Source organism: Carlito syrichta, unplaced genomic scaffold, assembly GCF_000164805.1.
Source record: "Carlito syrichta isolate Samal-C Ts95f unplaced genomic scaffold, Tarsius_syrichta-2.0.1 Scaffold311807, whole genome shotgun sequence".
NCBI lineage: Eukaryota > Metazoa > Chordata > Mammalia > Primates > Tarsiidae > Carlito > Carlito syrichta.
In genome coordinates, this window is record NW_007255903.1 from 296,575 (window position 1) to 318,126 (window position 21,552).

Consider the following 21,552-nt stretch of genomic DNA (forward strand, 5'->3'; position numbering starts at 1 on the left):
GGGCTCAGGCAATTCACTCGCCTCGGCCTCCCAAAGTGCTGGGATTACAGGCTGAGCCACCGAGCCCAGTCAGTTTTTGCTTCAATGGGACCAGACCTTTTAGGACATAAGTGTGACTAGGAAAGCCATGGGATCTGGTCATGGGTGGGAGACCCACCTAAACCAGTGAAAGGACAACGACGTGGTTGCTAATTTGCTTTCCAAGTCTAGACTGCTCAGTGGAGCTGATCCACACGTGCAAGGGCACCTGTGTCTGCAGTGACAGGGCCAGGGCCATGCACTGGTGGAAGGAGGTCAGCTCCAGCCCATCTGGTTGTGGCCGGGCTGGTGCCATCTTCCCAGAAGTAGTGGCCACTTCCCATGTAGGATGACAGGTGAGACTGGGGAACCAGGGACATTAGTGCACACAGGGATTCTCAGGGTCTGGTCCCTGCCTTTTGGGCTCCCTATCTGTCCCATTAGCCTCAGTGCCTGATGAGACTCAAACACCTGCTGAGCCCAAGCAGGAACATCAATTTTTTTTGAGACAGAGTCTCGCTCCATGGCCAAGGCTGGAATGCAGTAGGGCAATCATGGCTCACTGCAGCCTCAACCCCCTGGGTTTAAGTGATCCTCCCCCTCAGGCTCCCAAGTAGCTAGGATATAGGCATGTGCCACCGTGCCTGGCAATTTTTTTTTTTTTTTTTTTTAGAGACAGAATCTTACTATGTTGCCCAGGCTGGAGAAATATGAATTCTGATGTGAAGATGGAGTGGTCTGGGAAGGCTTTCGGCAGAGGTAGCCTTTGAGCTGGGTCTTGCAGAAGAAGAATTTCAAGATGCACAGAAGATGAAACAGTGCCCTTAGTGTCCAGGGAATGGACACAAGCAAAGGCTGGGAGACTAGATTGCCTGTGTCACAGAGATGGCCAGTGCAGAGGCACAGAAAAGGATGTGATAGGATGTGAATCTGGAAAACTCGGTATTATTGTGCTTATCACCCTAGAAGCAGCGTCTGCTTTGGCTCTGACCAATCTGAGCCTCACTCTCCTCATGTGTAACCCGGGGAGAACCGCCCTATTTCTTCTTGGGCTTACAACATGCCCTGGGAATAAACGAGTCCCATTTTCTCAAGTTAATGCATTACCCAGAGCTCAGAGGACGCCTTGTAGTGTCAGAAAGGCTTAGGTTCAAATTCCATGTCTGCCCCTTCCTCACTGGGCAGCTCTTGGCAAGCCTCCGTGTGTTCCCTCATCAATAAAGTGGAGATAACAAGCTCTACCCAGGAGTGATACCCCTGATGTACATAAAGGCCTGGCACAGTGAGAACCTGGACAGCAGGGGTTTCCTGCCCCAATCCCCACCCCCAAAGGGACCTCACTTACGTAAGAGGCCAGCAGGGTAGTTGGGGCCAGGATGAGAGCCAGGTAGAGGCAGGGAGCTGCCGCCAGCAGGCTGGAGGCACAGATGAGGGGCTCGGCCCTTGGGTTGACTTTCTTGTACCTCCTCGAAATCTCTGCCCCCAGGATGACCCCAATAATGCCAGTCACGATGGTCAGCGACCCAAAAATCAGGCTGAGAGGGAGGAGTAGAGAGGGGTTGGTCAACTGAATGGAGTCAGGATAGGAGCCCTTCATCCTGCCCCTACCCCCAGGCCTAGCCACCTGGCCCAAGCGCCTGGTGCCTACAGGGAACCTACCCCTCTCCTCCCTCCTAGTCAGCGTTCCAGGAGCCTTGGGACCTTGACCAGGGAGTCACATCCTCCCCATGCCCTTCCCCACTTACTCCCCTACTTCATCCTGGAGACACCACTTGGCCATGTGGGTGACCCCCCAGCAGCCCAGCACCCCCGTCCCAGCCTGCCTCATTTCCAGAGACCTCCACCCTCTCACCTCCCAAAACCACCCCACTCAGAAATCTTAGTTCTAGGGTCCCACTCTGGCCCCAACTTTCTCTCCTTCTAGCCCCCAGTATTAGAAGGAATGAGACAGTGATCATTTATTTACGGAGCTCCCAGGACACACCAGCCCGTGTCAGGACCTCATACGTACACCACCTCCTTGAATCCCACCCTTCCACTCCCTGTCTTGAACACCTCCCAAGTAGCCCCTCCTGATTTCACTCCCTTCCCACCCACTGCTAGACCCGCTTCAACTCCACTCATCCCTCCTGTGGAGACCTGTCCCTTCAGAATAACCTCCATACAAGGCTCCAGAGATCTAAAACACAGATCTGAGGCAAGAGGATTGCTTAAGACCAACCTGAACAACATATTGAGACCCTTATCTCTACAAAAAATTTAAAAATTAGCCCAGTGTGGCGGTACATGTCTGTAGTCCCAGCTACTTGGGAGGCTGAGGCAGAAGGATCACTTGAGTCCAAAAGTTTGAGGTTTCGGTGAGCCATGATCATGGCACTGCACTACAGCCTGGATGACAGAGCAAGAACTTGACTCAAAAAAAAAAAAAAAAAAATCTGGCTGGGGGCAGTGGCTCAAGCCTATAATTCCAGGACTTTGGGAGGCCAAGGCGAGAGGATTCCCTGAGCCCACGGGTTCGAGACCAGCCTGGGCAAACATGGTGAGACTTCGTCTCTACGATAAATCAAAAAATCAGCCGGGTGTGGCAGGCATGCCTGTAGTTCCGGCTACTTGGAAGGCTGAGGCAGAAGGATTGCCTGAGCCCAGCAGGTTGAGGCTGCGGTGACTGGGAGCATGCCACTGCACTCCAGCCTGAGCAACAGAGTGAGATTCCAACTCAAAAAAAACCAACTATTTATTTGTTTGTTTTTTGTTTCTTTTTAGAGATGGCAGTCTTACTATGTTGACCAAGCTGATCTTGAAATCCTGGGCTCAAGAGATCCTCCCACCGCAGTCTCCCAAAGTGCTGGGATTACAGTTGTGAAGCCACCGCACTCAGCCTGAGCCCCCAGTTAAAGCAGCTCAAAGGGAAAGCCGAGACTTGAAAACACAGACTTGACCAGGCTCTTTCCAGCCTCTCATTGGTTCCCAGCTATCCTCCTAGCAAGCTCTGGGCTGGCCCTGGGGGCCCTATGGGACTGGCCCCTGCTGACCTACGCAGCCTCCCACTCTTCTCCCCCTCACTCTGCAAGAATGGCCGGGGATTCTCTAAACTCACCTGTGATTGCCAGCCTGCCCATGCTGTTCCCTTGGCCCAAGTGCCACTGCCCCGCCCACCCTCCTCCACCTGGCCAGTATCCATCCTAGACCCACACATTTCTAGAAGTCATGGACTGACAGCCAAGTGCCCTGATACTACTTTCATGGTTCCCACAGGATGTTGGAATGTGATGGGTACGAGACGACGGTTACCAACAAACTGAGTGCCACCTCTTCCCTAAATAGCTTCTGGGAAATGTCCACCTCATGGGCTGAGAGCAAAGGGATTTATTCTCCACCCCATCACCCTGGTTTTGAGAAGACAGTAAGGATCCCAGAAAGGGCACACAGCCTGAGGTCACACAGCCCCTCGGGGACACAACCAGGGCCTCCTGGACCTCTGCCTGCAAGACGGAAGCATGTGTGTTTTTAGGCAGCTTTAAAAGCGTTCTCCGAACCTTCCCCGCCTTCCAAGTTGTGCGAGGCTCTGGCTCAGCCTAGTCAAGTGACCCCGAATCCCAGATGAATGCTAGCCGACTCTGAGTCCTGCTCTGAGCTGGCCTTGGCATGTTCTCAAGAAATTTGTGAGACTTGGGGTTGAATCTTCAGTCAGGCTGCCTGTCCAGGCACCCCCACTGGCCCCTGAACAGGAGGTCCAACCAGAATATGCACCCCAGCCACCAAGTGCTTGGTGTTCCCTCACCCACATAAGGCTTTCCCAGGATCACAGACTCCCAAAGCCCTTAAAGACCCGTAAATTCCACACTGATCCCCTTCACAATGGCAAGCAGCTGTCCCACCTCTACCACACACCCCTTGGGGTGAGACACTCACTACCCCCTTCCCCATGCGCCCCTTCCACCTGGGCCACTGCAGCACTGAGGGCTGGACGTGTCCCTCTGGCTGAGCTGGAATTTTGTGTCCTGCAGCTTCCTGCCCCCGCCCACCCTCATGCTGGGGCTGACCCTAACCACGGAGGGTATATTAACAGCTGAGGTCTGTGCAGAACCCCAACACCGGGTCTTCTACCCACACTGTGGTAGACTGAATGACATCTCCTCTCCACAATGTCTACATTCTAATCTCTGCAACCAGCCAGGCACTGTGGTTCATGCCTAGAATCCCAGCACTTTGGGAGACTGAGGCAGGAGGATCGCTTAAGCCTAGGAGTTCAAGACCAACCTGGACCCCATAGTGAGACCCTGTCTCTACAAAAAAAAAAAAAAATCAGTTAAGCATGGTGGCTCATGCCTGTAGTGCCAGCTACTTGGGAGGCTAAGAAAGGTAGATCCTTTCAGTTCAAGAGATCGAGGTTACAGTCAGCCATGATTGTACCACTGCACTCCAGTCTAGGCAACAGAGTGAGATCTCAACTCAAAAAAAATTAGTTGGGTGTAGTGTTGTGTGTCTGTGGTCCTACCTACTTGGGAGGCTGAGGTCCAAGAACTCAAGGCTGCAGTGAGTAATGATAGCACCACTGCACTCCAGCCTGGGTGACAAAGCAAGACTTTACCTCTAAATAATAATAATAATAATAATAAATCTTCATAACTTATGGCTGTTACCTTATATGGAAAAATAGACTTTGTAGATACAATTGCATTAAGGATCTCAGAGAGATTATTCTCCATTATTCAGGTGAGTCTTCGATGCAAACACAAGTGTCCTCACGGAGGGATGCAGAGAGCGTGACTCGAGACAGAAGAGGAGAAGGCACTGGCCACGGAGGCAGTGACTAGAAGGATCAGCCACAAACCAAAGAATGCCAGCAGCCACCAGAAACTGGAAGAAGCAAGGAAGGGTCCTCCCATAGAGCTCCAGCAGGTCCTTGGCCCTGCTGAGTCCTTGGTTTTGGCCCAGTGATACTATTTGGGACCTCTGGTCTCCAAAATCTGAGACAATTAATTGTTGTTGTCTCTGTTACCAAGTTTGTGTGATTGGTTACATTAATCACAGGAAACTGACATATGCCCCTATCAGTTTCTCTCCCAGGTCCTGAGAGGGAGCTTACAGTAAGTGAAGGAGGCTGAAGCTGGGAAGAAGTAAGTGACTTGCCCAGGAATACACAGCCAGTTAATACAGCAAGTGGAACTGAGTCTTTTTCTTTCCCGTTTTTTGTTTGTTTGTTTGCTTGCTTGCTTGTTTGTTTTTTGAGTTGGAGTCTCACTCTGTCACCCAGGCTGGAGGGCAGTGGCACACTCTTGGCCACCGCAGCCTCAAACTGCTGGGCTCAGGCAATCCTTCCGCCTCAGCCTTCCAAGCAGCTGGAATTACAGGCACGCACTGCCACACCCAGCTAATTTTTTTATTTATTGTAGAGATGAGGTCTCACCAAGTTGCCTAGGCGGGTCTCGAACCCACGGGCTCAGGCAATCCACTCACCTCGGCCTCCCAAAGTGCTGGGATGACAGGCTGAGCCACTGAGTCCAGTTCCTGTTTTTTTGTTGTTGTCGTTGTTGAGTTGGGGTCTCACTCTGTCGCCTAGGCTGGAGTAGAATGGCATAAGCACGGCTCACCACAGCCTCGACCTCCTAGGCTCAGGCGATCCTTTGTCCTCAGCCTCCCAAGTGGCTGGGACTACAGGCATGCACTACCACACCTGGCTAATTTTTTATTTTTGTAAAGACGCGATCTCACCATGTTGCCCAGGTTGGTCTCAAACTCTGGGCTCAAGTGATCCTCCTGCCTCGCCTCCCAAAATGCCAGGTAGTGTGAGCCACCGTGCTTCTGCTGTGGGGCTTTTAGGATTCAATTGGTCTTTGCTCTGGAGACAATAATCAAGTCACAGGCCAAGACAAACATCACAGTTTCACTCAAAGCATGAACTCACAAGCTTCCCTGAGCTCCTCCTATGTGCCAGATGACCGCTCCCAGCTAAGTGGGGAGACATGCAAGTCCATTAACAACCACAGGCAGCCCCAGAGGCACCAGAATGCGGAGCTTCAGAGTTCCAGCTTTGCAGTCAGAGGGACTTGAATCCTGGCTCTGTGTCACCCTGGATAAGTTACTTAACCTCTCTGATCATTCATCTTCTCATTTGCAATTCAGGAATACCTTCCTCTGAGGGTCTTTTAGACAAAATGCTTGGCCTGCGGCCTGAACTAAAGTAAAAGCTTAATAAGCAGTGACGCAAGAAGGGAAGGAAACTGTGGGCAGCAGCATGGCTGGGGCACAGGCACAGCCAAGCGAGAAGCCATGGATATTCTGGAAGTTACACAACACTCTCTCTAGGCAACAGAGAGTGAGATAGGGACAGGACGGGAGGCAGGGGAAGAAGGAGGAGGTAAATATAGGTATGGCCACACCAACAGAAGCCTCAGGGAGGTTCAGGGGAGGGTGGGCTCCAGGAAGAACACAGAGTCCTCAGGAACCCGTCGGGGAGAGGGGGCCACAAGGAGAGTGGAAAGTAGCCACCAGCAAGGGAGAAGGCTAGGACGGAGGGTTCCAAGGAGGAGGAGAAGACAAGGAAGGAAGGATTGAAAACGTCCTTGGCTCAGCATCAGGAGTCCCTGGAGTCTTTGGAGAAGGGGGTCAAAGGTGGTGGGGGCAGGTGTGAGCACAGCAGGGCAGCAGGGCCAGTCAGGTGGAAGCAGGAGAGAGCATCCCCTGAGCTCTGAGTGCCAGCGCCTCCCACCCTCTTGGCAGGCTCCCTCATGCCCCCAAGGGATGCACACACAAAAAATCTCTAAACCAGAGAAAGGATGAGGTCGCCCAGGACTTCAATCGTCAGTTTGCAAAATGGGATGGCCTCACACAAGACCCCACGGCCCCTCCAAAGGACAGTTGCCTGAGACCCCCTTCATCCCGCAGACCCCAAGAAGCCTCACCCCCGGTCCTGCCAGTACCTTCTGGACCCCCACAGCAGCCCCCAGTAGTGAGGAGACAGGGAATTTGGCCCAGGGAGGACAAAGGAGCTACCTGTGGCCACCCAGAGCTAGCCACAGGCCTCCTGCCTACCAAGCTGGGTCCTGAGCCCTGCTGTCTTCCCACAGCACCATGTCCCCGAGAGACAACGTTTCGGAGCTCAGAACCTCAGAACTTCCTCAGACAAGTCGCCGAAGCTGGGCCAAGCACCCAGGGCCCCCAGAGGCCCTCACCTGTCCTGGCTGCTGCACGGCTCCTGGAAGCAGGGAAGCTGCAGCCCATGAACCACGCGGGCCTCAAACAGAAACTTGGGGGCCCAGAAGCCCAGGGCTCCAGTCACAAAGGCCATGGCAGTCACTCCGAGCGTTGACCACACGAAACTCCAGCTACAAGAGAAGGCACCTGAGATGAAGTCGGGAGAGGGCAGAGGCTGAAGAGTCCTGTCTACTCCCATCACCCCAGGTCCAGCTTCCAGATTCTTCCCGGCAGCACCCTGCTCTCCAGCCTCCTCTCCTCTCTGCAGGACCAAACCTCCCCCTCCTGAGAAGCCCCGACCCAACATTATGCCTCCAGAAAGCTGTCCCTGCCTGCCCCGTCTTCCTCCGAGTCCCCTCCGCCAGTCTCACTGCTCTGTAACAGAGTTGATTCCTGTCTGTACCCCATGTTGCAGTGATAGTGAGGCCCAGCCCTGGCGGCTGATTCCTGTCCGCCTCCCCCAGCATGCCCAGGATTGAGAATGAGGCGCTCCCATGAGGCTTGGGAGGACAGTGATGAACTCTCAGCCTCCTCCTAGCAACCCTGAGATGCGGGCAAGGCTGAAGATTCATAGCCAATGAATAAATGAGGAAAATGAGGTTCTGAGTCTCGGGGTCACTTAGGAGTAAGACAGTGGCAAAGGCGAGGTCAGAGCTCCCACCACCTGTCTCCTTCCCTGCCCATATTTCAGTCACATGGCGAGGGGATGGGGCCAGAATCCCAAGTGAAGGAGGGATATCTCAGTTGGTAAGAGGGGTCTCAGAGGAAAAAGGGGGCTGAACATTGGAACAACCTGGGAGGGCTCCCTGGGGATAGAGAGAGGGAGGTCAGTGGTGCTGAGCTGACTGAGGGGTTTCCTGTGACTTGCAGGGGTAGCAAGGACACTCACTTTCTCCCCAGGTACCTGACGTCCTCACACCAACTGCTCCTCAGGCCTCCCGAAGCCATCTCCTCCTGCCTCTCGGCTGCTCCCCGGGGTGGGTCTGGAACCAGCAGGATAAGCAGGATCAAGGCCACGGCCTCCAGGCAGGGCATGATCTGGGGACAGGAGGGCCCAGGAAGCTCAGGACTGCACACTCTTGCAGCCCAAGAGACCCTGAGGGTGGCTGGCCACAGCTCCAGTCACAGCGTCTGACCTCTGCAGCCCCGGGGGTGAGCCCAGGTTGGTGGGCACAGAGCTGGACATGCCACTGTTTCTCCCTCTCCCCTCCTGCAACCTTTCTGGCGAGTGGGGTCTCTTTGGGACTTGATTTCATATCTGTCTGTCCAGTAGAGACACTACTCCATTGGGATCAGCAGGCCTGAGATGCTGAGAACTGAAGCCGTGGCTACACTGGTCCTGACTAATGAGTACTTGCTGCCCAGTCCAGGCCTCCATCCATCACACCAGTCCTGCCCTGACATCCTCTCCTGGAGGTCCCCCTGCTCAAACCCCAAAGACAGAGATCTCAGTACCTGTCTTGGGGGAGCCCTTCAAACAGCTCAGACCAAGAGAAAATTCCTTTTTGTTTTTTTGAGCCAGAGCCTCACTCTATTGTCCAGGTGAGAGTACAGTGACATGACCACAATTCACTGCAACCTTGGCCTTCTGGGTTCCAACGATCCTTTCACCTCAGTCTCCTGAGTAACTGGGACCACAGGCACATGCCATCACAACTGGCTAATTTGTTTTGTTTTGTTTTTGTTTTTTTGGCTTTTTTTTTTTTTTGTAGAGACGAGGTCTTGCTATGTTGCCCAGACTGGTCTCAAATTCCTGGAATCAAGCAATCCTCCCGCCTTGGTCTCCCAAAGTGCTGGATTATAAGTATGAGCCACTGCACCTGGCCTGAGAAAGTTCTTTTTCAAGTCAAGTCAGACCTGCCTCCTTGAGGCCCACCTCACCCCCAAGTCCCCAATTCTGGCATCTGTGGCTTCATATGCCAGTTTCCTGGCCCTGGGATGGCCCCGCAGTGATCTGCACTCTTCCAGGACTGAGACCCCAGTCCCCTTGACCACTGAGTTCCTTTCTCTTCTGCTTGGTCCATATCCATGCCCGAATCTGAGCCAATGATGGTTGCAGCCCCAACAGGGCTCACCAGGTATCTTCCTAAGGTGTCTTGGTTCAACTCCTCAAGTAACCCTAGCTGTCAGTCCTTAAGGGCCCACTATCTGCCCTGGACTAGGACATTTCCATCTCTTAACTCACTAATCCCTAAGATTTCATAGGTAGCCTTTATTGCCCCCACTTTACAGAAAGGCAGACTGAGGTTACAAAGAGAAAGCTGACTTGCTCAAGATCACACAGCTAGTAAACTGAGCATCCAGGATTTGAGCCTGACCTCTTGGCCCATGTTTCATATGAGACCCAAATGTCTAAAGCTGCGAATGTCTGACCACCCTCCATGGCGCCAGGGACCCTGCCAAGTGGCAAAGGTCACCTGAGGCTGGAAAGTCCCCACTGGCCCAGGGGGAAAGCAAAGGGAAGAAAAGGAAGCTGGACTCACTCGGAGGGCCCAACGCCAGTTCCCAGTCAGCTCCGCCACAGCCGACCCCAGCACGTAGCCCAGACCACTGCAACAGAGGGGCAAGAAGCATGGGCCGTGAAGAGGGCCGGCAGGGTGGCAGGTCCCAGGGCCAGCAGGACCCAGGGCGACCCCACCCTAGGGAGCCAGCTCTCTGCAGCCTCACAGTATTTGCACTAAAAAAGAGAGTTACATGGGTTCCAGATGTCTACTGCCCTTGGTCAAGTCACCAGTGACCTCTGGCTCTAGGCCCAATCCCCAACGTCACTCTCTCCCCATATGAAAACACACCCCCACCCCCACCCCCATCCCTCGTGTCCAAGGCTCGGCCCTGCTAGAGGCAGGCGAGGTCAGGAAATCTGGGTCGGAACTCAGGGTCCTGACTGCAAAGCCCACCCTGTCCCGCCCTGCTGGGGGAGTGCAGGGCCCGGCCCTAACACTGATCCTTGCCTCGCCTCCCAGGGCCGGCCCTTTCCTGAGCTGGCCACACGCTCCACCGCCTCTTCTCATCCCTCCCAGGAGTGCACTAACCTGTGGAAAGCACCCTTATTACCTCGGCTCCTCTCCACAGCCCATCAGTTGGCGCTGTTGCCCTCACTTACAGACAAGGAAACTGAGGCTGGGAGAGGTAAACTGACATGGGGAGGAAAGGTTGCCTGGGGACTCAAATCTCAGCCCTCCCGGTTTGACCTCTCCTACTCCAGCCCAGCCCCTGTTCTGACTCCTTTGGGCCTCAGTTTACCACCTGGGGAAGTGGATCTAGGAGTGATACCAACCTTCCAACGGGAATAAAGATGTAGAAGATGGCCAGCACACGGGTCCGCTGGTCCCTCACGAAGAGGTCACCCAGGACGGTGGGCGCGATGGTGGAGTAGCTGGCTGAGCCAGTGCCCACGACGCCCCGGGACAGGAAGAAGAGCCAGGAATACTGGGTGAGCCGGGCACAAAAGTGCAGTGAGTTCCAGAAATCTCCCACGGTGCGAGGGACCCAAGGATTCGTCAGAGAGGCCAAGGGGACCTCAGGACATAGGGCCCCAGAGGGGAGAGAGGGACACCTCACTGCCACCCCACCCCAGGTTCCCAAAGTCACACGGGTGCCCCCTGCTGGTATATGCAGACACCGCCTGCCACTAGCCCAGGAGAGCCCTTCTCCTGGGTCTTGGCTTTGCTCACTGTCCCCAAGACAGTAAGTAACTGTTACCTTCACTCCCACCCAAGTCGAGTTGGTGGAAATGAAGTGGAGGACAACAGTGGGAGGCTCAGGAGAGGAGGCCACCTGTTAAGAAAGTCTAGGTAGGGTGCGGTGACTCATGCCTATAATCCCAGCACTTTGGGACATGGAGGTGACAGGATTGCCTGAGTTCAGGGCTTTGAGACCAGCCTGAGCAACTTGGCAAAACCTCATCTCTACAGTAAGTCAAAAAATTAGTCAGGCATGGTGACGCACACCTGTAGTTCCAGCTGCTTGGAAGGCTGAGGCAGAAGGATCACCTGAACCCAGCAAGTCAAGGCTGCAGTAGCCGTGACTATGCTACTACACTCCGGCCTGGGCAACAGAGTAAGACTCCCACTCAAAAAAAAAGAGCTGGGCGTGGTTGTGCACGCCTGTGGTTCCAGCTACTCTGAAGGCTGAGGCAGAAGGATCACCAGGTTGAAGTTGTGGTAGCCATGTGTGTGCCACTCCAAGGCTGGGTGACAGAGTAAGACTCCTACTCAATTTAAAAAAAAAAAAAGACTGGGCGTGGTGGCTCAAGCCTGTAATCCCAACACTTTGAGAGGTCAAGGCGAGAGGATTGCCCAAGCTCAGGGGTTCGAGACCAGCCTGGGTAACTTGGAGAGACTATCTTTACAACAAATCAAAAATTAGCTGGGTATGGTAGCACACGCCTGTAGTTCCAGCTACTTGGAAGACGGAGGCAGAAGGATCTCCTGAGCCCAGAGGGTCAATGCTGGAGTAGCCGTGAGCATGCCAGTGCACTCTAGCCTGGTCGACAGAGTGAGACTCCAACTCAAAAAAAAAAAAAAAAAAAATAGGAAGTCCAACCGGCTCTGCCCTGCTCGGCTCAGGCCCAGAGGCAGCACCCTCCAGCCCTGGCAGTGCAACCCCTGAGCCAGTCAGAGTCAAGAATGGAGCCAAATCACCCCCCCACCCAGCTCTGATGGGGCTGGGTCAAGGGGGAAGCAGGTGCGGAAAGGTCACCAGGGGGTGTGGGCACCCACGCGGGGAGAGATGAAGGAGCTGGAGAGGCCAGCCCCTGACCACAGCAAGATCCCGAAGCTCAGCGTGGCCTTGCGGCTGTGTCGGTCGCCCAGGTAGCCAAACACCGGTGCAGACAGCAGCAGGCAGCCGATGAAGACTGGAGGAGAAACACAAGGGCGGCCTGGATCTTCCCACAATGGTGGGTGGGCAGGCCCAGGGAAGGAGCCTGACTCAGATGCCACCAGCTGGCACTTTGGAAGTGGGCCCAGGGCTTGAGTCGAAAAAGGTAAGGTGAATCTCACAATCCTCGACCAACTCACAGCCCACAGCCCGGAGTGTGGGGAACTGGGCCCAGGTTCAAACCCCAGCTCTGCATTTGCTCCAAGTGTTGCTCCAAGGCTGGAGAAGTCAGCATCCCCTTCCCAGGCTGGTGCAGGTGAGACGAGAGGTGAATGTGGAGCGACCAGCATGCAGTGGATGCCAGTTTCCTATCCTTACAAGGACACGGAACCCCTGTGAGCGTGGATATCAGGACTGGTCTGATTTGTCACTCATACACCTGCTGGAAGGAGGGGAAGCTGGAGGAAAGGGAGGTCAGCCTGGAGCCTGCTTTGACCAGCAGATAAGGATGGTTTAAAGTGAGCCTATTGAGGCCAAGTACAGTGGCTCATGCCTAGAATTCCAGAATTTTGGGAGGCTGAGGCAGGAGGATCATTTAAGACCAGGAGTTTGAGACCAGTATGGGCAACATAGCAAGATACCCATCCCTGAGGGGAAAAAAAATGAATAAATACATCGACTATAAACCAGTGATGTTTCTAGAAGTTGATTTTTAAGTAGATAAAATATTCCCCAGACACAGTTGTAGTTTTGCCATTTTTTAAAAGTGAACCCCTATTAATATTGGTAACTGAATTAACGACTGCATTTGCTATTCTGTAAGGATAAACTGCCCCATTTTTGTTTGACTGTATACCACATGGCTGGGTGCACGCACTGCTTCTGTTCCTAAAATAAAATCTCCTCCACCCTCCAGGATGGTGAGTCCCTGCTTCCAAGCTGGGAGAGCCAGCAGATGGAGAAAGAACTGTCTGCACCCTCATCCACCTGGTTCCACCATCTAAGGGCCTTAGGCTTTGGAGGTGTCCCAGCACCTGGGTCTCCATTCCTGAGCACAGATGATTGACATTTCCTGAGCGCAATGAATGTCCAGACTTTTGCCAGTTACGGTTTCTGCTCCTCCCACTCCCACATGACCCGCTCTAGAATTGGTTTGAGCCATATGCAACTGTGGAAATTAGGCCAGTTTTGATCTACAAAAAAGGCAATTTAATATGGCTCAACCTAATACTCCACAGAGAATGATCTTTGGTGTCAATGGCATTTAACATTTTAATAGCTCCTGCCAAAATAGGCCTCAATGAGGCTGTATCCATTTTCACTGGCATAGAAGTATATAGCAGTGCCCTTGCTGACACTGGACATGACCAATCATTTTATTTTTGTTCCACTAATGGTTGAAAAACAAATAGTGTCTGGCTGATGTCTTCATCTACATTGTCCTTATTCCCAGTGAGACAGAGCAACAGTTCCTGTGTTTGTATCTCTCTGCCTATTGTTCTATTGGGCTGTTTGACTTTTAATACATTTTGGAACTCATTTCTGCCTGTGTTTTATATTTGTTTGAAAAATAAAAAAAGGTACCGGCATGGTGGCACATACCTGTAATCCCAGCACTGGGAGGCGGAGGCGAGAGGATTGCCCGAGTCCAGGGGTTTGAGACCAGCCTGGGCAACATGGCGAGACCTCATCTCAGCAATAAATCAAAAAAATTAGCCGGATGTGGCAGCGCTCACCTGTGGTTCCCGCTACTTGGAAGGCTGAGGTGGAAGAATCACCTGAGCGTGCTGATCAAGGCTGCAGTGGCCACAAGCGTGCCACCACACTCCAGCCCGGGCAACAGAGACTCCTACTCAAAATAAAAAAGAAAAGAAAAGAAAAACTAAAAAGGTAAACTCTGGGGCCAAATTACCAGGGTTTAAATTCTGGCTCCCCACTTTCCAGATGTGTGACCTTGGGCGAATTCCTTGACTCTCCGGTTTCCTTTTCATCAATGACACAACAGTAATAGTATTTCCCTCATACAATTATTGAGAAGATTAAATAAAATAAAGCCTACAAAAGGCATCTGAATGGCTTTATGCAAATATCCAATAAAATATTATCTATTATTATTGCTAATTGTTTAGTTTAAATCACCACCTTACAGGCGTGTTTATTTAGCTTTGATGTAGTCAAATGTATTCATCTTCCTATCTCCCGGGGGTGGGGGTTGTCTCAAGTCCTGTTTATGCATATCTTCTCTACCCAAAGGTTAAAAATATTTCCCTGTATTCCCAATATGCGGGGATCATTTGCAGGATATAAATGCCCTAAATCTGCATATGCTCTGGGATTCTGCAGGGGCCCTTCCCAAGGGAAGGCAGGCACTCTGACTTCCTAGCATCTCCAAATTCAAATCACTTGCATGCCAAAGTGGGGAAAATGAGCAGACACAGAATTCAAAGACAGGCTCTAGAGACAGACTTCCTGGACCCGAATCCCAGCTTCAGCCAGTCTCATAACCTCTGTGAGCCTCAGTTTCATCATCTCCAAAATGTGCATAATAATAATACCAACTTCATGGGATTGTTGTAAAGATTATTAAGTTTATGTTTAAAGCACTTAGGGCCGGACACGGTGGTTCACGCCTGTAATCCCAGCACTGCCAGAGGTGGAGGTGAGAGAATTGCCTGAATCCAGGGGTTTGATACCAACGTGGGCAACTTGGCAAGATCTCGTCCCTACAATAAATCAAAAAATTAGCCGGGTGTGGTGGAGCACGCCTGTAGTTCAAGCTACTTGGAAAGCTGAGGCAGAAGGATTGCTTAAACCCAGCAGGTCGAGACTGCAGTAGCCATAAGCATGCCATGCACTCTGCATGAGCAGCAGAGTGATGCTTCGACTCACAAATAAATAATTAAAAAGAAAAAAATTTTTAAAGCACTTAGGTCTCGGTACAGTGGCTCACGCCTGTAATCCCAGCACTTTGAGGGACCAAGGCGAGAGTGTTGCCTGAATCCAGGGTTTCAAGACCTGCCTGGGCAATTTGGCAAGACCACATCTCTACAATAAAAAAAATTAGCAGCCGGGCTCGGTGGCTCAGCCTGTAATCCCGCGCCTTTGGGAGGCTAAGGTGAGTGGACTGCCTGAGCCCACAGGTTCGAGACCCACCTGGGTAGCGAGAACTCATCTCTACAATAAATCAAAAAATCAGCCGGGCATGGTAGTGCATGGCCTGTAATTCCGGTTACTTGGAAGGCTGAGGCGGAAGGATAGCCGGAGCCCAGCAGGTTGAGGCTGTGGTGGCCGGGAGCGGCCACTGCACTCCAGTCTGGACGACAGAGTGAGACTCCAACTCAAAAAAAAAAAAAAAAAAAAAAATTAGCCAGCCATGGTGGCGCATACCTGTGGTTCCAACAACATGGAAGGCTGGGGCAGAAGGATCACCTGAGCCCAGCAGGTGGAGGCTGCAGTGGCCATGAGCGTGCCACTGTACTCCAGCCTGAGTGACAGAGTGAGACTCCAACTCAAAAAACAAAAAAATATGTTTGTAGAACTACATACTCCTTCACATTTTTTCTCCTGATATTTAAAATGTTTTTATCATGTTTGACTTGTTGCCAAGGATGTGATTTCCAGTGTTACTGTGTATTTCTTTATATTTTCATCCAAACCCTTGGAGCTGCAGGTTGAATTCATTCCATCTGTGGGACATGCCCACCATAGAGTCTAAGTAGTTCATGTCCATCTGCCTTTGCCAAAACAATCAGACAAATCAGACTGATGGTAAGAAAAATGCTGGCTTCAGCTGGGCGTGGTGGCTCATGACCCAACTCTCCCCACATTGTAATGGGACATGTGGCTGCTCCCTGCTGCTAGACATTAGGATCTCCATGGGGTCCGAGCCCATCTGAGACCCTGTGGAGGCACGTGACTGTGTCTGTCTGTCTGTCTGTCGGTAGTCAGTTTTCTCAGGTCTGTGAGAGGAAAGCACGCATCAGGATTCTCATCCCCAGAGAGTCTCTGGTTCACAACTGAGCTTAGCAATGTGAGGGGGATGGTGGTAGCTGCACAGCCAGGAGCTGGCGCCCAGGGGCCCCTCCCAGCCCTGCTCTCTCTCTGCTTTCCCCACAGCTCGAGACACTCAGACTAATGGTGCAGTTCAAACTTCCCCTCCTCCTCCTCCTCTTCCTCCTCCTCCTGCCCAGATGGTTCCTCATGCCCAAACCCACTCAGTGGGGTTGGAGCTGGGCATAGATCACAACCTACTAAAAGACCCCACCCCAATAGGAACTCAGGGACCCGGCTCCAAGGTTTGGGACTCACTCCTTACCCGTCTGAAGCAAGCCAGCGCTGCTGTCACTGATATGAAAAACCTTCTGCACATCCAGCAGAACTCCTGTGGACGGAGGGACAGTGCTCGGGAAGTGAGAAGTAGCCCACCTGGCCTCTAAAGACAGCTGCCCTGAGCTTGGAACGTGGCCACAGCCAGGCAGCACAGCACAGGTCATGGCACCTGGGCCCACTATTCTCTCCCCATCTCTCCCTCATATGTGTACAACCACACACAAACACTCACATAAAAGCAGGCACAGAGAGACATGCAGACATCAAACACACAGAAACAAGCATCCTAAAGGCACAGACACACGTACACACACACTTAAACACAAGCATTTACACTCACAGTCATAGACAGACACACGGGCATACAAAGTACACACAGACATTCCCAGAGAAATACACTTGCAGAGGTACAAACATCCACACACACAGGAGCCCAATCGCACGTGTAAACCCAGTCTCATATGCCCAGACACACATCCACGTAGACAGTGAGATGCACACACCACAGGCCTGTATGCCTATGCACACGCACAAGGCTGCCATCCACACTGTAGTCAGAGTGACCGGCGGCCCCCTGTTGCTTCACAGCGCACAGCCTTCACTTACACCACTGTGCAGTGGAAGTTGTGCAACACAGCAGCCCTGCTGGTGCACAAACACCAGACGTGCATAGACGTGCACATACACTCAAAGGCACAAGTGCCTGGCTACTTGGAAGGCTGAGGCGGAAGGATCACCGGAGCCCAGCAGATCGACGCTGGGGTAGCCATGAGCGTGCCACTGTATTCCAGCCTGGGCAACAGAGTGAGACTCCAACTCAAAAAAAAAAAAAAAAAAAAACAGATATAAGTGCCCTGACCTCGCACACGTGTACACACAAGCATTCTCTTCCAGAAGCATAAGCACAGCACAGAGTCCTCAGCCTAATGCAGAGAGACACCAGGCTCTGTTCCCTGGTAAGCCCTCGGTGGTATCTCAGAAAGGATCAGCGTCTGTGGCACCTGTTCGTGTGAGCCATGTGGCTCTGGCTCTGTCGTGATTATGAAGAAGAACAATTATCACCTTCCTGAAACATGGGATGGCTGAGGGCCTTGGCCCTGAGAGGGACACTGCAGTTGTTATCTTAAGAGGTGGAGATTATCATTGTTCCCATTCTACAGATAAGGAAACACGCTCCAGATACCCAAGATTGCACATCTGGAATTGGGGGAGCTGAGACTCAAATCCCAGCAGCCTGTCCTCCCACATAGTATCACAGAAGGGGATCAGGAGCCCCAGGTGGGCCTCGCAGAAATGCCCACACGAAGCAAGCCCCTGTGTGCACTCCTCCAAAACTTGCCAGCAGGTGAATAAAGACCAAGGAATCAGAGAAGCCAAGTCGAAGACTTTTGTTAGACGTTTCATTTGCACACAATTGCCACAGCTTACAGGCATACAAATCAGTATGTCTTTTCTCCTCTTTTAATATTTTTAAGTACATAAAGAAGACACAGTTGGCCAGGCTCAGTGGCACAGCCTATAATCCCAGCACTTTGGGAGGCCAAGGCGAGTGGATTGCCTGAGCCCACGGGTTTGAGACCCACCCGGGCAACTTGGCAAGACCTCGTCTCTACAATAAATCAAAAATTAGCTGGGCATGGTAGCGCGCACTTGTAGTTCTGGCTACTTAGAAGGCTGAGGCAGAAGGATCTCTGGAGCCCAGCAGGGCGAGGCTGCGGTAGCCAGGAGCGGCCACTGCACTCCAGTCTGGGCAACAGAGTGAGACTCCAACTCAAATAAAAAGAAGACATAGTCAACGGAGACGGAAAAACATAGGCAACACAGGAAAGCAAAATAAATAGCTAAATAGATGTGCTCTATAACTGTGCTCATCTTCCAGTTTTAGAAATGTGGACTCACTTCCTTGTTTTGTCTCCTCCTGGGCTGCTTCCAGCCCTGTGGTGCCCTGGGGGTTGCCCAGGCCAAGTGTGGACCCAGTCTTGCATTTACTTACTTACTTAGAGTCAAGGTCTCACTCTGTCATCCAGACTGGAGTGCAGTGGCACAATCCTGGCTCACCCACAGCCTCAACCTCCTGGGCTCAAGTGATCCTCCCACCTCAGCCTCCTGAGTAGCTGGGACTACAGGTGTGCACCACCATGCCTGGCTAGTTTTTTCTTTCTCTTTTTTTTTTTTTTTTTGTAGAGACAAGATCTCGCTATGTTTCCCAGGCTGGTCTTGAACACCTGGGCTCAAGCAATCGTCTCACCTAAGCCTCCCAAAGTGCTGGGATTACAGGCATGAGCCACTGTGCCCGGCCCCAGCCAGGCTTTGAACCTGCCACCCTGGCCTCCTCAAGAGCTGCACTTCACCAGAGTATTTTAGCTGCATGCACACCGCCTGCTCCACCAGCCTCCCACGGTCAGCATGGTTTCACTTCTTCAGGCCTCCGTTGCCCCAGAACCACAGTCTCTCTTCTTGCACATCCAGAGGAAGTGCGAAGGGGGAAGGGGCCCAGGCAGGCAGAACTCAGGGTCTCACAGCCCAGCCAGGGGCCTTCAGGGGAGGGACAGGGAAAGCAGGCTCCAGGGCTCTGAGAGCTCCATGCCAGTGATTCCGGGCTCCCACCTGCCTCGTGTCCTTCCCTCCTCTTCCTGCCCACCCTGCAACTCAGAGTTCCTCAGCTTTGGCCTGATCCATTGCAGTCACCTCTGAACTGTCCCCCTGGCTCATTTTGTCTCCATCGGGGCCTCAAATCTGATTATATTCCCCTACTTAAAAATTTTTTCCTGGCCAGGCACACCTATAATCCCAGCACTTTGGGAGGCTGAGGCAGGAGGATCGTTTAAATCCAAGAGTTCCACACACAGCCTGGGCAACATAGCGAGATTTTGTCTCTACAAAAAATCAAAAGAGGTCAGGCGCAGTGGCTCAAGCGCCTGACCTCTTTTGATTTTTTGTAGAGACAAAATCTCGGGCAACAGAGTGAGACTCCAACTCAAAAAGAAAAAAAGACAGCAACTGAGTCTGAGCCCCCAGAACACCATTATTCCACAGCTGCTCTCTGGTATGCCAAGCTGGTAACTGATGAATCAGTGTTCTGGCCTTAGGGGTTTCCATCACCGCAGGCACCCTCCTGCGCTCCCAGCCTGATCTGTGCCCCCATCATTTGGCCTACCTCTATGCCTTGCAGGATTGCCAGATTCTCCCTGGGGTCCAGAACTACATGTCTGATTCCCCCCCTGGGTCCCCAGAGCATCCTGACCACAGTTAATGCTTAGTCAATCTTGAATGAATGAATGAATGAATGAATGAGCAAGTGAATGACAGAAGACAGAAGAAGGTTGAGCCCTGAGGCCTACAAGAAGGACAGCAGAATGTGCAAAGTTTACAAACATCCTGCTGTCCTAGAAACACAGACAGCAGGAGCTGTTCTTGCCTGGGAGCTGGGCCAGGCTGCCCTGTCCTCCACCCAGAACCCTGAAGTCTTTGCCTAGAAGGCTTGGGCCCTCCTGCTGTGCTCAGCCATCTATCCCCTATGGTGTTCTCGTCCCCACACCACTGGGCCCCCTCTTAGTTTGGGACTGGATTGGAAAATCCATTGACCCTTCCCCTTTCAGACATGGCTGAAAACCACCTCCAAGGGTGAGAACACCAGTGATGTGCTCCCTGAGCAGAAAGATAGATGGAAGGCCTCTGTGGATCTGCAGTCACCAGCTGGCAGGGGACACCTGCAGATGCTGCCCCAGAATGGCTGTCCCCTCCTCACCTGCAATGATGAACCAGTTCATGTAGTTCAAAAGGTTGACATAGCAGAGCACCGCGGCAGCCACGTAAGCCCTCCAGCGGGGCAGGCTCCAGGGGATGGGGGTGAGCCGAGGGAGACATCGGCCTGAGGTCCCATCCTGCCTGCCTGGCCCCAGGGACTGGCCCTGAAGTCCTTCTGTCCCAGGCTCGGGGCACTCTGCAGACATCCCCCCAGCTGCACCAACCTGCAGCTCCTGGAACAGGCGCCAGTGCAAAGACGCATCAGCTCAGCACCCAGTCACTTCCTGTGGGCTCCTGGGCTCTCAACCTCAAAGCAGCTGCCCTAACTGTTGAACATCTTATCACAGGTTCCTCCTGAGACCACAGTGGCCTCACAGTGAGATTTCACCACCCTCAGCATCTGAGACCAGCTAGGGAGGAGAAAGTCTCCAGGCACCCCCCACCCTGGGGGACGGGACAACTCTGCAGTTTCCTTGATCTAGCCTGAAGCTGCAGCGGCTGTAGTGAGGAAGGGAAGCTCCCAGGACAGGAAATGAGATGAGCCTCCCAGAGTCCTGATCACTGTGAGATGGGCCAGCGGCCCACATAAGCGGAGGACTGGGAACCAGCTCCTTGATCCAGGTCAAATCAGGAAGGCTAGATGTTGGTCAGGACAGTGTCACAGCACAAGATGTCAGGGAAGGCCAGCACCTGCCCAGTGTCTCAGACCCTACCTGGAGAAACAAAGATAACAGAGGGGACTGCCAACATGAAGACAGCTTGCAGGCAAAACTCATCAGGGGGTGCTAAATTAGCGGGAAATGTCCAATGAGGGGAAGGATATTGGCATGTTCCTAAAGTAGCTCTTTACAGATGGTATATTAGTAGCAAAGGAAAGAACAGTACCACATAGCAGAGGAAACGACATCTTGCTTGAGGGATTAAAATCATATCACCTGTGAGGGGTGGGTCGGCACTGCCAGCTGCCAGAAGAAAAGGCCTACGCAGGTCACGGCATTATCTACACACCATCCCAGCCAAAAGCACATGACCAGAATCTAGTCATGAAAAAACACCAGACAAGTCCAAGGTGAGAAACACTATTTTAAGTTGGAGTCTCACTCTGTCGCCCAGGCTGGAGGGCAGTGGCACACTCACAGCCATCCCAACGTCGACCTGCTGGGCTCCGGCAATCCTTCCACCTCAGTCTTCCAAGTAGCCAGAATTACTTGGAAGGGATTACAGGCTGTGCCACCGAGCCCGGCCTGAGAAACACTATTTTTTAAGGGACTTTATTAATTTAAAAATAGTAAAGTCAAAAGATTAAGAAAAACTGAGGGACAGTTTCAGATTAAAAGAAGAAGAAAGAAGCCGGGCTCGGTGGCTCAGCCTGTAATCCCATGCCTTTGGGAGGCTGAGGTGAGTGGATTGCCTGAGTCCACGGGTTCGAAACCCGCCTGG

At 52.5% G+C, this 21,552-nt stretch overlaps 1 protein-coding gene across 2 annotated transcripts in view; it reads right to left on the reverse strand.

Moving 5' to 3' along the window:
* The window catches only part of SPNS3 (sphingolipid transporter 3 (putative)), a 52,458-nt gene extending 32,103 nt beyond the window's left edge, over positions 1 to 20,355 (reverse strand). For both annotated transcript variants that reach the window (XM_008069092.1, XM_008069091.1), the window contains exons 1-8: positions 20,114 to 20,355; positions 16,352 to 16,417; positions 11,937 to 12,073; positions 10,493 to 10,644; positions 9,699 to 9,765; positions 8,105 to 8,253; positions 7,194 to 7,346; positions 1,364 to 1,553 (exon numbers count right to left, since the gene is read on the reverse strand). In XM_008069092.1, the coding sequence (XP_008067283.1) occupies positions 1,364 to 1,553; positions 7,194 to 7,346; positions 8,105 to 8,253; positions 9,699 to 9,765; positions 10,493 to 10,644; positions 11,937 to 12,073; positions 16,352 to 16,417; positions 20,114 to 20,318 (1,119 nt within the window). In that variant the 5' untranslated portion in view covers positions 20,319 to 20,355. The remainder of the gene's footprint in view (positions 1 to 1,363; positions 1,554 to 7,193; positions 7,347 to 8,104; positions 8,254 to 9,698; positions 9,766 to 10,492; positions 10,645 to 11,936; positions 12,074 to 16,351; positions 16,418 to 20,113) is intronic.
* Positions 20,356 to 21,552: the final 1,197 nt, after the last annotated feature.